We start from the raw sequence: 15,070 nt of genomic DNA, 5'->3' as shown, positions 1-15,070 counted from the left end.
TACAAGTCATTCCCCAATTGATGAATGGTCGGGGATGTAAACAGGCAGTTTTCAGATGGGGAAGTTAAAGCTGTCTGTGGTCATGTGAAAAAATGCTCTGAATCACTGTTGATTGGAGAAATGCAGATCGGGGGAGCTCTGGGGTACCACATTACACCTGTTGGATTGGCTGACAACAGGAGGATGATGGGTGTTGGAGAAGATGTGGGAGAGTTGGAGCACTGGTGCATTGTTGGTGGAGTTGTGGACTGGTCTGGCCATTTTGGAGAGCAGTTTGGAACTGTGCCCAAGGGGCTATAGAGATATGCATGCCCTTTGGCCCAGCAATGCCACTTCTGGGGCTGTATCCCAAGAGGATCATGGAAATGGGAGGGGGACCCACATGTACAAGGGTATTTATAGCAGCTCTTTCTGTGGTGGCAGAGAATTGGAAATTGAGGGGATGCCCATCAGCTGGGGAGTGGCTGAACAGGCTGTGGTATATGAATGTAGTGGAATGCTGTTGTGCTGTAAGAAATGATGAGCAGGCAGACTTCAGAAAAAACCTAGAAAGACTTGTATGGACTGATGCTGAGTGAATGGAGCAGAGCCAGGAGAATGTTGTACACAGTAGCAACCACATTGGTGTGAAGACTAACTTTGATAAACTTAGCTCATCTCAGCAATGCAAGGATCTAAGACATTTCCAAAAGTCTCATGATGAGGGATGCTGTCCACAGCCAGGGAGGGAACTGTGGATTTGGGTGCAGATCGAAGCATATTTTTGCTTTTTTTTCTTCTGTTTTGTTTTGTTTCTTCTTTCTTGTGGTTTCTCCTATTGGTTCTGGTTCTTCTTTGCAGCATGACTGGTATGAAAATATATTTAATGGGAATGTATATGTGGAGCCTGTATCAGATTGCATGCTGTCTTGGGGAGGGAGGCTGGAAGGGAGAGGGAAAGGGTTTAAAGTTCAGGGCCTTATGGAGGTGGCTGTTGAGAGCTAGAAGTAAATTAATTAATTGGAAGAAAAAAAAAAGAAAGAAAAATGTTGTCCACATGCAGAGAAAGAACTAGTGGAGTCTGAATGCAGATTGAAGTATACTATTTTCATTTTATTTTTTTCATAGTTTTTTTTCCCCCTTCTGGTCAATTTCTTCTTTCACAACTTGACTAATATAGAAATATGTTTAAAATGATTGTACATGTAAAACCTATATCAAATTGCTTATTGTCTTAAGTGGGGAGAGGTGAGGGAAGGAGAGAGAAAATTTGAAACTCAAAATGTTTTTTAAATGAATGTTACAATTTGTCTTTACATGTAATTAGAAAAAATAATATACTATTTTAAAAAAAGGAGCTATGGAAACATAGATCAAAAGTTAATTGGAAATGAAATAATCTAATCCTAAAGAATGATTGGTTCAAAAAACAAATCACAGAAACAATAATTTCATTAAAGAAAATAACAACAATGAGACAACATACTAAAATTATGGGACACATCCAAGCAGTTAATTAGGGGAAAATTTACATCTTTAAATGCTTATATTGATAAAATAGAGAAAAAACACATCAATTAATTGGAAATGCAACTAAAATAACTAGAAAGAGAATAAATTAAAAATTCCAAACTAAACATCAAATTGGAAATCCTGAAAATCAAAAATAAAATTGAAAGTAAGAAAACCATTGAACTAATAAATAAAACTAGGGACTGATTTTATGGGAAAACCAATAAAATAGGTAAAATGTTGGTTAATTTATTTTTAAAAAAAGAAAGAAGAAAACCAAAACTATTAGTATAAAAATGAAAAGGGATAATTGACCACCAATGAAGAAGAAATAAAAGCAATTATTAGGAATTATTTTGCCCAATTATATGCTAGTAGAAATGAAATTCTAAGTGAAATGGATGGATATTTACAAAAATATAAATTGCCCAGATTAATAGAAGAGGAAATAGAATATTTGAATAGCCCTATCTTTAAAAAAGAAATTGAACAAGCCATCCATGAGTTCCCTAAGAAACAACTCCAGAACCAGATGGATCAAAAATGAATTCTACTAGACATTCAGAGAAAAATTAATCTCAACATTATATAAACTATATGAAAAAATAGTTAAAGAAGGATTCTTACCAAATTCCTTTTATGACATAAATGCAGTTTTGATACCTAAACCAGAGAGGGTTAAAAAAAATGTTGAAAGAAAACTATAGACCAATTTCCCTAATGAATATTAATACAAAAAAAATTTAAGTCCTAGCAAGGAGATTATAACAATATATCACAAAGATCATATACTAGGACCAAGTGGGATTTATAGCAGGCATACAGGATAGGTTCAATATTAAGTAAACTATAAGAATAATTGAACATATCAATAACAAAACCAACAAAAATCATATGGTTGTCTCAACAGATGCAGAAAAAACTTCTAACAAAATACAACACTTATTTCCATTAAAACTCTAGAAAGTATAGGAATAAATGGAGTTTTAAAAAATAAGTAGCATTTTTCTAAAACCAATAACAGGGATAGGCTAGAAGTCTTCCCAATAAAATCAGGGGTGAAGCAAGTATGTCCATTATTACCACTATTGTTCAATAGTGTACTAGAAATGCTAGCTATAGCAATGAGAGAAGAAAAAAGAAATTGAAGGAATTAAAATAAGCAATGGGGAAATGAAACTATCAAAACAATTACAAAACAATTTTTACATGAATAAAGTCCAATAAAATAAAGTTCCAATAAAACTGGAAAAATATTGATTACTCATGGGTAGGCCAAGCCAATATAATAAAAATGACAATTCTACCTAATTTAATAAATTTATACTGCCAAAAAATATCTTACAGAGTTAGAAAAAGTAATAACAAAATTCATCAAGAATATAAAGGGAATTAATGAAAAAAAAAAGTGAAACAAGACGGCCTAGCTGTACCAGATTTCAAACTTTATTATAAAGTGATAATTGTCGCAGCAATCTGGTACTGACTAAGAAATAGAATTGGACCAGTGGAATAGATTATGTATACAATACACAGTAGGAAACCACCATTGCAATCTTGTGTTTGATAAATGCAAAGATCCAGACTTTGGGGATAAGAATTCAGTGTGTGACAAAAACTGCTAGGAAAACTGGAAAGCAGTCTGGCAGAAAACCAATACCTCACCAAGATAAGGTCAAAATGGGTACATGATTTAGACATAAAGGGTGATACCATAAGCAAATTAGGGGAACATGGAATAATTTACACATTAAATCTATGGAGAATGGAAGAATTTATTACCAAACAAGAGAAAGAGAGCATTATGAGATGTAAAATGAGATAATTTTGATTACATTTAATTAAAAAAGATTTTGTACAAACAAAACAATGCAACCAAGATTAGAAGGAAAGCAGAAAACTGTGCATAAAATTTTACAACAATTTTCTCTGACAAAGGCCTCATCTCTCAAACATATATAGAATTGAGTCAAATTTATAATAAGGTGAGCCATTCCCCAATTGATAAATGATCAATGATATGAACAGGTAGTTTTCAGATGAAGTAATCAAAGTTATCTATAGTCAGATTAAAAAAAAAAAAGCTTGAAAGTACTACTGATTAGAGAAATGCAAATTAAAACAACTCTGAGGTACCACCTCACACCTATCAGATTGGCTAATGTAACAGAAAAGGAAAATGACATGTTAGAAGGGATGTGGAAAAATTAGGACACTACTGCACTGTTGGGAGGGGTTATGAACTAGTCCAACCATTCTGGAGAGCAATTTGGAACTCTGCCCAAGGGGTGATAAAACCCTTTGACCCAGCAATACAACTACTAGGTATACTAGGTGTACAAGTGTCAAGGAAGACTAGTACTTCTGGTGTGAGGAATACTGAGTTTTTTTCAGGTCTGTTTTCCATCTTTGTTATCCACTGACCACCCAATTTTCACCTGTAGCATACTCAGCAGCTACACCCCTGTAAACCATTTCGGCAGACGAGCTAAACCAGGTTAAGGGTAACTGACAGGCCTCCAAGCCATCAGTGAGTTAATAGGGTCTGGTCCCAAAGCATGTAAAGACTTCCCCTAATGGAATGGGTAGATGTGAACAATTTTTTCCAATGGGCCATGAAGGCAGTGGAAATGTGCTGTGGAGATCTTAGAGCTTGGTTAGACACTGAAGATGCCAACATGACCATCCATTGCAGTCAGTCATCTTGACTTCTGTCTTGCCACTGGGACTCCAATGACTCTGGAAGAGAAAGGCCAATGACTTTGCACAATACTGCCTCACTTGGATCCAGTTTATGTGTGAGTCAAAAGATCTCACCCATGCCATTTTACCAGTTTTCCTTACTTCAAAATCCTGTGTGATGAACAGGTGTGGATACACTGGGAGTTATAATAACAACCCTGTAGACAGGTAGCCCAGGCCACATGTTGTCTTCTCACTGGACTGAAATAGCAGTAGGATTTGGCAACTACCAGGCATGGGAGCACACTGGACCACATTGCTCACCTCCTTGTTATGAGGAGGGGGCTAGAAAGGGTGCCCTAAAAATTGTCTGTTTCACCAAACCTAACTCTGGCCTGCTTACCACAGCAGGTGGGGATCCTACGCTGCAGTCCAAGCACCAAAAATGTACAAAAATTTTTGTAAAGATAATTCCACTCACCATTGGTTCATGGAAGGTGCACATAATTATGAACAACAAGAAATTCAATAGTCCTGAAAGATGAATAGCATTTCTTGTGAAAGAACTCAGCAGGTATCGCATCCAAATAGCAGCCCTGAATAAAACGAGGCTGGCAAATGAAGGCCAGCTTGCCAAAGTCAGAGTTGGATGCACGTTTTTCTGGAATGGCTGCAATGACAGGGAGTGCCATGAAGCTGGCATAGGTTTTGCATCAAAATTAATCCAGTTAGCAAGCTTGCATGCCTCCCAAAAGGAGTGAATGACAAGCCTATGACAATGCAATTGCCACTTGCAAGAAAGTGCTACACTACCATCATCAGTGTGTTATGCTCCTGCATGATGAACCCTGGTGACCCTCACCATTAATGCACTAAAAGAGGCCAAGCTTGCAATTCTGGGTGAGTTTAATGCCAGAGCAGGCACAGACTATCAGACATAACAGGGAGTTCTCGGGAGAAACGGAGTGGGAAACAGCAACAACTGTCACTTATTATTGAAGACTTGTGCGTCTCGTGACCTTCTCATCACCAACACTGTCTCCCATTTACCTAAATGCAATAAAACTTTGCGGATGCACATTTAAGAGACTATGTCATTGTAAAAAGAAGGGACAGACAGGACGTGAGAGTAATGAAGGCATGTGTGGTGCAGAGTGCTGGACTGATCAGAGACTTATCCTCTCCAAGCTAAACACTCACATTCAACAAAAGCAGCAGCCCCAAGGTAAGACAACTACCAGAAAACTTAACGTCAACAGATTAGAGTGCTTCTCTGGGTGTGCAGTTTATTGCTAACTTGGAAGGAAAGTTAAGCCAACACATTTGCCAACAGTGGAGCGGAAAAGGAAGGGGCAGCTTTCAGAGGCTTGGTGTACGGTACTGTATTTACTCATTTAGGCCAGAACACTCACAAACATCAGGATTCGTTTGACAAAAATAATAGGGAAATTCAGAACTTGCTAAACAAAAAAGAACTCCACAAGGTTTATCAGCAGGATAGTTTGTTCACCTCTAAGAAGGCAGTGTTTAACTCCATCAAAACTAAAGGGCAAGTGAAGCTTAGAGAGATGAAGGATTCTTGGCTCAGTAAGAAGGCCTATGAAATTCAGTTTTATGCTTATAGTAACAATCCAAAGTGCTTTTATTATGCCCCAAAGGCTATTTATGGGCCAAAGACCTATGGTGCATCTCAACTACTCAGTGATAATGGAGCCATACTGATTCGGACATGATCCTGGAGAGATGGGCTGAACACTTCTATAATGTTTTCAATGGACCATCATCAATCAATGTTGAAGCCAGTGACTGTATATCTCAGGTTGAAATCAGTCCCTCTCTAGTTGAACTTCCAGTTGAAGAAGAGGTTTCGAATGCCATTAGGCTCCTCTTGTGTGGCAAAGTACTTGGTGTTGATTTATTACAGCTGAGATTTACAAGGCATGGGGTCTACTGCTCATACAAGGACTGAATTCTCCTAGTTTATATGGCAAGAGATTATCCCCTAGGAGTTCAAAGATGCCTCCACTGTTCATCTCTGTGAAAGAAAAGGAAATATTGTCTTGTGACAATTGTGGGGGGGGGGGTCTTTCTCTCTTAGTCATTGCTGGCAAGATTCTGGCCAGAGTCCTCCTTAATCAGCTGATCCTTCACCTGGACGATGGTCATCTACCTGAAAGCCAATGTGACTTCAGAAAGGGCCAAGGAGTCAATACAGTATTTGTTGCCTGAAACTCTAGGAGAAATATAGAAGTTGGTACACAACATTTGTCGATCTGTCCAAGGTCTTTGATAATATCAGTTGTGAGGACTTGTGGAAGGTCACGGCAAAATTTGGTTGCCCAGAAAGTTCATCAGTATTGTATGTCAGTTTTTTGATGGCATGCTTGCATGGAATCTGGATAATGGACAATACCCTCATGCTTTCCCAGTCACCAATGGAGTGAAGCAATGCTGTGTGCTTGCTCTCATGCTTTTTAGCATAATGTTTTCAGTAATATTGTCAAACACCTTAAACGTGGATGAAAACAGCACCAAGGTCACTGACGGCAAATTATTTAACTTATAAAGGCTACAAGCCAAGACTAAAGTAGAGAGAGAATGGGTGCATGACTTTTTGTTTGCAGTCATGCACTCTACACAGCCTCTGAGGCTGAGATGCAACAGAAAATAGATTGATTCTCTGCTGCTTGTGCTAATTCTAGCCTGACAATTAACACCAAGAAAACAGAAGTTCTTTATCAGCCAGCACCACATCACCCATTTGTGGAATTATTGGTTATAGCAAATGGAGAAACTGTGAATGCTGTGGATAAGTTCACTTACCTTGGCAGTAATTCCAGGGATGTACACCTAGATGACGAGGCTAATGCACGCATTGCCAGAGCTAGCTCAGTATTTGGGAGGCTCCAAAGGAAAGTGTGGGAGAGAAGAGGTATTGGACTGCCTACCAAACTGAAGGTCTACAGAGCCATTGTGCTGACCTCATTGTTGTATGCCTGTGAAACCTAGATAATATATTAGTGCCGTGCCAGGAAACTGAATTGCTTCCATTTGAATTGTCTTAGGAAGATTCTGAAAATCACCTGGCTGGTTAAGTTACTGGACAACTGAGGGCCTTTCTTAAGCTGAACTGCCAAGCATTCAAACTCAACTGCAGAGAATTCAACTCTGCTGAACTGGCCAGGTCGTTCAAATGCCAAACATACATTTGTATAAAAGACTATTTTACAGGGAACTTACACAAGGCAAGCACTCACATGGAGGTCAGAAAAAGTGATACAAGGGCACTCTCAAGTCCCCCCTCAAGAACTCTGGAATGGATTACGAGACACTAGAGACACTAGCACAGGATCACCCAGCATGACACGCCTGCATCAAAGAAGGCATTATGCTTTATGTGCAAAGCAGAATTGTAAATGTGCAAAAGTAAATGTGCAAAGCAAAGGCAAATTTAGAGTCATCTCCACTCCAAATATTGACTATTTGTGTCCAACCTGTGGTAGACCTTTCTGAGTTCATATTGGTCTGATCAGCCACAGTTGGACACACTGTACCTTGACCCCAACATAATGATGTCATTTTGGTCCTCTTCTAGAACACAGGACAACAACCAATCCCAAAGGGATCAAAAAAGGAAAAGAACCTAATCTGCACAAATATATTTATAGCACCTCTTTTTATGGTGGCAAAGAACTGGAAATTGAGGAGATGCCCATCAATGCGGAATGGCTGAACAAGTTGAGGTATATGATTGTGATGGAATACTATTGTACTATAAGAAATGATGAACAGGATGCTCTCGAAAGGCTATAAGCCAAGACTAAAGTAGAGAGAGAATGGGTGCGTGACTTTTTGTTTGCAGTCATGCACTCTACACAGCTTCTGAGGCTGAGATGCAACAGAAAATGGAAAGCCTAACTTGAACCAGTGCAAAGTGAAGTGAACGTAACCAGGAGAACATTGTACACATTAATAGCAATATTGTATAATGACCAACTGTAAATGATTTAGCTGTTCCCAGCAATACAAAGATCCAGGATAATTCTAAAGATGTTACAATAAAAAATGCCTCCAGACCTAGAACCAATGGAGTCTAAATGCAGATTGAAGCATACTGGGTTTTTTTTCTACTCCTTGCATTTTTCTTGGTTTTTGTTTTTTTTTTTTTTGTTTGTGTTTTCTTTCACAACATGATTAATATGTAAATGTTTTGCATGACTGCACATGTATAACCTATATCAAATTGCTTGCCTTCTGAATGACAGGAGAGGGGAAGGGAGGGAGAGAGAGAATTTGGACAAAATTGTAAAAGATGAAGGTTCAAAATTGTTTTTATATGTAATTGGAAAAAAGTAAAATATTAAAATAAAAAACAAACAGAGCTCAAAATGTTTCACAATTTTTCAAGTTGATTTTATTCCTCAAAAAAGAAGGACGTTGTCTTAAAGTATCACTGAAAATTATGATGGGAGAATTTCTATGTCAATACTGAACTTTCACAGCAGTGAACAATTTGGAATTATTAAAAGAATTACCTGGAGCTAGAATACTGAAAACCATACTGTATAGTTGGAGGAATAATGTATGACAAATTTGAGAATAAAAGACCTGTCACCCATATTTGATAACTGTGTTTCAGGAAAAATATACATATGTATATTTAAGCACAAAATAATATGATATAATTAGTTAACTTTACTAAAATTTTGCTAACGGATAGGAGAAGGGTCATTAAAATGGTGGAGAGCCAAGAAAACAGAAGCACATCCTAGAGATGGAGGGATTACCAAAGAAAAACTTCTGCTTAGTGCAAGTCCAGCCCTCATTTCCTCTTTTAAGAGGCCAGGTAGGAAATTGTTCCCTTTTTTATGGATATAGGGGCCAAAAAGGAGAAAGAATAAATATTTTTGATAGAAAACTTACTTGGATGGAGTTTCCTACTGAGCCTTCTGTGTAACATTTGTAAGAGACACAAAAAGTCAATTTTAAGTTGATGGTTGAGCATATTGGGATTGCTCAGTAATTCAGATAACCTAATGTTACTCTTGATAAACTTTGAAGCTGTTGTTTTGGACACCAGTGGCAAATTGATCTGGTAGTTACAATCTGTGAAGTTCACGTAGTCGTCTTGAATATTTTTAATTCTGGAAATAAACAAAATAAAAAACCTGCTGTTGACACAAAACCTTGGAAACAAAAATTACATAAATATTAGAAGGTTTGTTGTAGAGTTGAAATGTCTAAATAGTAACTCACTCTCGTTTTGTCAATAACGTGTAGACATCTTGTATCAATATTTCTGGTACTCCAGGTTTACAATGAAGTGTCCCATGAATTAATTCTTTGGATATTTTCAAATGTTTTTTTGAAAAAAACTTTAACAATTAAAAAAAAAAACTTTAGCTGAGTCAATTAGATATTTTAACAGTAAAGAGTTCTATATTACATTCTCATTTTTCTATTAATTTACCTAGATTTCTCCTACATTTATATCTTTCAATTAATCTACTTCCTTACATCTAAAAAGTAAACATAGGGGCAGTTAGGTGGCACAGTGAATAGAGCACTGGCCCTGAAGTCAGGAGGACGTGAGTTCACATCCGGTGTCAGATACATAACAGTCAATAGCTGTGTGACTCTGGGCAAGTCACTTAATCCCAACTGCCTCACATTAAAAAAAAAAAAAGTAAACATAATTAATTCAATGGAATAAAATATATGTATAGTAATAGAAATAACTAACATTTATATAGTACTTACTATTTACCAGGCACTATGCTAGGTGCTTTACAATTATTATCACATTTGGTCTTCAAAACAACCCTGGGAGGTAGATGCTATCATTATCCCCATTTTACAGATGAGGAAACTGAGGCAAAGAGGGGTTAAGTGACTTGGCCAGGGTCAAGACTGGATTTTGACCTCAGATCTTTCTGATTTTAGGCAGCAGCAATCTATCTACTGTACCACTTAGCTATTCCTGTATGTCACAGCAATGCATGGTTTGAGTAAATTAAATAAATATCCAAGTTAGTAAACTGTTATAATATATACATAAATATAATATTAACTCTATATCAGAGGTTCTTAGTCAGGGTCTGTGGACTTTAAAACTTTTTTTTTGTAGTTGCATTTCAATGTAATTGGTTTCCTTTGTAATCTTAACACGTTTTATTTTATGCATTTAACATTTTTCTTAGAAAGGATCCATAGGCTTCACCAGACTACCAAAGATATTGATGATGATGATATAAAAATGGTTAAGAACCCTGACTCTAGAATCTTTGGTCTATAGCATATGTACATTGGGGCTTGTCTAAAAAGCTATTGTTTCTTGTTAGCATTATTAACTTCCATACTTGACTCATAACATTGAGAACACAAACATCCCCATATATTCTTGCTACAAATGTAGGTTGCAGGCCAGCAGAATTTAGAAAGGAGTTTTCAGATTTTCTGGATTTTAAATAATTCAAATGCCAGGAATTGCTTTTTCAACCCAAAATTCAACTGCTTTTCTCTACTTAAGGGAAGATGGATCATATAGCATATTCAGAGAAAGAAACAACAGCTCTACTGGGTGTAATTTGTTGCACTAGTCTGAGGGGCAATGCTGTCCAGTTTGTACACAGAAGTAGAGAAGAAAGGCTATCCAGCTTTTACTGAGTTTCATCTTCCCGGTTTATTTTTGTTTGAAGTATTGTGAATAGTATATTATATCAATTTAATCCAAATTTAAATAAAAATGAGTCAGAAAGCTAAATATAATTTTTAAATTATTAGTTAGATTATTCTTACTATTTACCTCTCCATTAGCTCAAGCAACTGAGTTGATTTCCATTCATGTTCCAAATCAGAATACAAAGTCCCCAAAATCTTAACTTTAATAAGCTGAAAACATTTTAAAATCACAAAGAAGTGCTGTAGAAAGGAGAGTCCTTAGTTAGCTTACTTATTTAAAGCACTCTTTTGATGAGACCCAGCCTTTAATGTTCATTCTTCAAGTCAGTTTGGTTCTGTTCTAGATTTCATTGTCTTCTAACACTATTTTGCAAATGCTTTCTAACTGATTCCAAAAGGGAACTAGTTACATGGATGGCTCAAGGCAATCCATCAAAATGTATGCCCTCCTGGCAATTTGTCAGAGTATCATTTTCCAATATGGAGGCCAGCCATTGAGGAAATTCAGGGTCAAACAGGGAATGCACAATTTAAGACATTTTTTAAAGATCCTGAATTGGGGGTACGTGCTATTTTTTAAAATTATATGATTAATAACTTACCTTTTCCAGCTGTGCCCAATTAGCCAATTTGGATTTTATGGAATTTCCATTCTCAAAAGATACCAGTTTAAGATCCAGTGGATAATAGAAACTGAATATTTCTGCAAGCAGGAAGCCATTTGAAAAGTCCCTGACCAGTAACAAGGAGATTAAACAGAATGCTGTATTTTAGTCTGCAATTGTATTATTATATTAACATCAATTTACACTATAAACTCTAAGAGGGATGGGACCCTATCATATAAATTTTTCATGTTCCCCAGGGACTAGCATAGTGCTTTACACACAGAAGGCACTTAACAAATGCTGGGTGATTTAAACTGAATTGAATTGTATAATTCAAATATTCAGCATGGACCAGAAATAACAACAGTGAAGATTTGGAAACCCTGAAGTGAGAAATTCTTCAAAATGCTTTGGTTTTGAGGTAGTTTGGTACACTTAGAATGAACAATGAACTAGGAATTCTAGATTCAAAATCCAATTCTGCCTCATAGCTTTGTGACCTTAAGGAAATCATTTAACAATTATGAGTCTCAATTTCCTTATTATAAAAATAGGAGTTGGACAAGATGATCTATAAATTTCTCTCCATTTCTATGAATCTATGAATATTTTTTGAAACTAAATTCTATAAACTTAGGATATAAGAGAGACTGTATAATTATGCTATATTATCTCTATCATTTTGATGTGTCATCTCTAAATGCATGTTGGTTAATATTTGTCACTTGGAAATAAAAATGATTTTCAATATTTTTGAATAGCTTAATAACTTCAGAGCATCAGGTGCTGGGAAAGAACTTGGAGACAGGCTGAGAAAGTATAGTTAGCTCTTAATTATAATTTAAAAATTAGCTCCATTTTCATTTATCTGAAGGTAATGATCCCAAGGTAATCCTGCTTTCATATCTGTTGATAGCACTTAGAATACTGGAGGTATGCCAGTATCTTAGATTGACAGAACCTAAAATGGTTATAGGTTTGATGATTCATACATATACAATGGAATAGAATACAAACGTATATAGTAGGCCCTCAACATAATATTGGGGCAGCTAGGTGTTGAAGTGGATAGAGGACTGGTCCTGAAGTCAGGAAGACCTGAGTTTAAATCCGAACTCAGAAACTTACTGTGTAACTCTGGGCAAATCACTTAACCGTGTTTGCTTCAGTTTCCTCATCAGTGAAATGAGCTGGAGAAGAAAATGGCAAATCACTCTAGCTTTTTGGCAAGAAAACCCTAAATGGAGTTGGACGTGACTGAAACAACTGAACAACAATATATTCAATTCACATCAATTCAACAAATATTTACTAAGAATTAGTTGTTTCTTGTTTTTCACATGATTTATTAGGAATTAAGCTTTGGGATGATACAAAGTTTTTATATTTAAATATGGGCCCAGGCCTCTGGGAGATTTCAGTTTTTTGGGGGATAAACTTCAACACCTATTATATAATACATTACTTGATAAGTCTAAGACAAAGTGATTTGTAGTTAGAGAGGGAAGATCATCATCTATGAAAGGATCCCTTGATCCTTTCCTGAGGAGGAAGCAACTGGGTAAGGCTTTAAAGAATGGGTAGAAATTCCACTATGGAAAGAGGCATTCAAGGCTTAAGAAACAGCCAAATGCAAAGGCCTAAAGATACAAAGTATTTATATACAAAGCTCTTGGTATTTATATCTTAAAGGGATAAGCCTCAAATAAGGATTACTACAACACCATATTACTTTGATAAGTGTACTTGACAGCCAAACATATTACACTTTTGTTTTCAGGAAACAGGGGGGAAAAAAGAATAAGGTAAAATATTGTTATCTCTTCCTGGATCCAAAGCAGAATGGTGCCAGATCAAAAAGGAGCCAAAGAAGGGCCTAAAAAAACCAATATTGGTCACTAAGAGCCTTGAGTTTTGTTGCTGGAAAAAGATAGGTTCAAAAGGAGAAACTGGTCAACAGCGGAATGTGTGGGATGTTTTGTTCCCAACTCCAATTTCTTCTTTATGTCTTGTTCAATAGTGGAAAAGGGGAAAGGGAGCTGGTGACCCTAAACCTTTAAGCTTCTTTTAGGAAAGGATTCCAATGGGTTAAGAAAGTGTGACTACAGTGGGAAGAGGGCTTGGGGTGAAGCTGGCAACAAAAGGAAACCTGAAGAAACTCCAGGAATAATACATAATTGCAATATTTATGTAATTGCTCTAAGGTTAATAAAGCATTGTGCATATACAGTATTATGTCCAGGGATGCTCACAAGCACCTTGTCAGGTACGCTATTATTGTCCCCATTTTACAGATGGCAAATCTAGAGTTGAGAGAGACATAACTAGTAAATAATCTCCAGGCATAATTAGAACTCTGACCTTACACCCAAAGACTAGCAGGCCAACAACTTTACTATATTATGCCGCTTCTCACTGAGAAGCCCATTAAGTATAGGTGATAAAGACCAATGAAATTTGAGGCATGACTCCGGTTCAAATCCCAGCTCTGCCACTTAACCTGGTGGATCCTCGTACTGGTCGTTTTACAACTGTGGCCTCAGTTTCCCCAAAATGTAAACAAGCTCTTTGACAGGAGCTGTTTCATTTTTGTCTTTGTATCTCCGAAGCCTAGACCATGGCCGGAGCTTAATAAATGCTTATTGATAGGTTAATCTTTAAAAATAATGGGTCCTCCCACCTCTTGATATTTTTTCTTTACAGAGAGATTGGCTGAGAACCCAGGGAGGACAACACGTGGGGAGAAGCCGGCCTGGCCTTTGACCCCTCTGGCTACCAGGGTCCAGCCTAACGCGGGGGCGGGGTAACCAGGGGGTGGCAGAAAGAGGTCGGGAGAGCGCAGGCGCGCGGGGCAAGGGGTGGAGCAGACAGCGCAGGCACTATGGGTAGGGATGGAGGCGCGAAGGCGGGGTGGGGTCGGTCGGTCCCTTGGTAGCGCAGGCGATGCATCCGAAAGTAACGGAAGCATAACGGCCGGGACAGCACAGGCGCAGGGCATCCAGGGGGTGGTGTCTATGGGGGGGGGGGGGGGGGGGCCGAGGGAGATATTGGATGTTGGGGCAGGAGCCTGTTGGTGCAGCGCAGGCCTGGAGGCGGAGCGGCTGGAGAGGCGTGCCAGACTAACGAGGGCGGTGCCGCGCAGGCGCCGCGCAGCCCGGGAAAGCTTCTCGGGTCCACTCACCTGTTGATGTTTTTGGGGTAAAAAGTGAGGTCCATGCTTTGAAGCCAGCGCAGCACGGCCCGGGGCAAGTGAGACTTCTTCGGGGGACACCAGTACGGCTGAATTGGCTTCCGCCGTTCTGGGGAGGCAGGAGTAGAGACAGTTGACTGCAATGTCCGTTGCAGCCTGCTCGTCGGCTGGCTTGCCGCGGCCATGGCCCCGGGGTCCCTCTCCTTGGTAACGGCTTCTCCTTCTGCTGTGCCAGGGAGGGGGAGGGGTTATCAGCACGTGCCCTCAGCGGCGCAGGCGGCTTCTCTTTCGGGCGCAGACTGACCTGAAGGGGGCGTGATTCTTAGAAATACCTTGAGACGTCCCTGAGTCTTGCGAACCCTGCACCACCTGGGAGCAAAAAGCCCTTGCTGCTTTCTTGGAAGAACTTGGGGGTGGA

At 38.3% G+C, this 15,070-nt stretch overlaps 1 protein-coding gene across 1 annotated transcript in view; it reads right to left on the bottom strand.

The window, feature by feature from the left end:
- The window catches only part of SPATA4 (spermatogenesis associated 4), a 39,282-nt gene extending 24,445 nt beyond the window's left edge, over positions 1-14,837 (bottom strand). The window contains exons 1-4 of the mRNA XM_027837631.1: positions 14,644-14,837; positions 11,457-11,586; positions 9,430-9,548; positions 9,097-9,317 (exon numbers count right to left, since the gene is read on the bottom strand). Of these exons, the coding sequence (XP_027693432.1) occupies positions 9,097-9,317; positions 9,430-9,548; positions 11,457-11,586; positions 14,644-14,837 (664 nt within the window). The remainder of the gene's footprint in view (positions 1-9,096; positions 9,318-9,429; positions 9,549-11,456; positions 11,587-14,643) is intronic.
- Positions 14,838-15,070: the final 233 nt, after the last annotated feature.

Source organism: Vombatus ursinus, unplaced genomic scaffold, assembly GCF_900497805.2.
Source record: "Vombatus ursinus unplaced genomic scaffold, bare-nosed wombat genome assembly UNPS02014821.1, whole genome shotgun sequence".
Classification (NCBI taxonomy): domain Eukaryota; kingdom Metazoa; phylum Chordata; class Mammalia; order Diprotodontia; family Vombatidae; genus Vombatus; species Vombatus ursinus.
The sequence above is the reverse complement of the archived record's forward strand: the minus strand, read 5'-3'. Positions and strand labels throughout refer to the sequence as shown.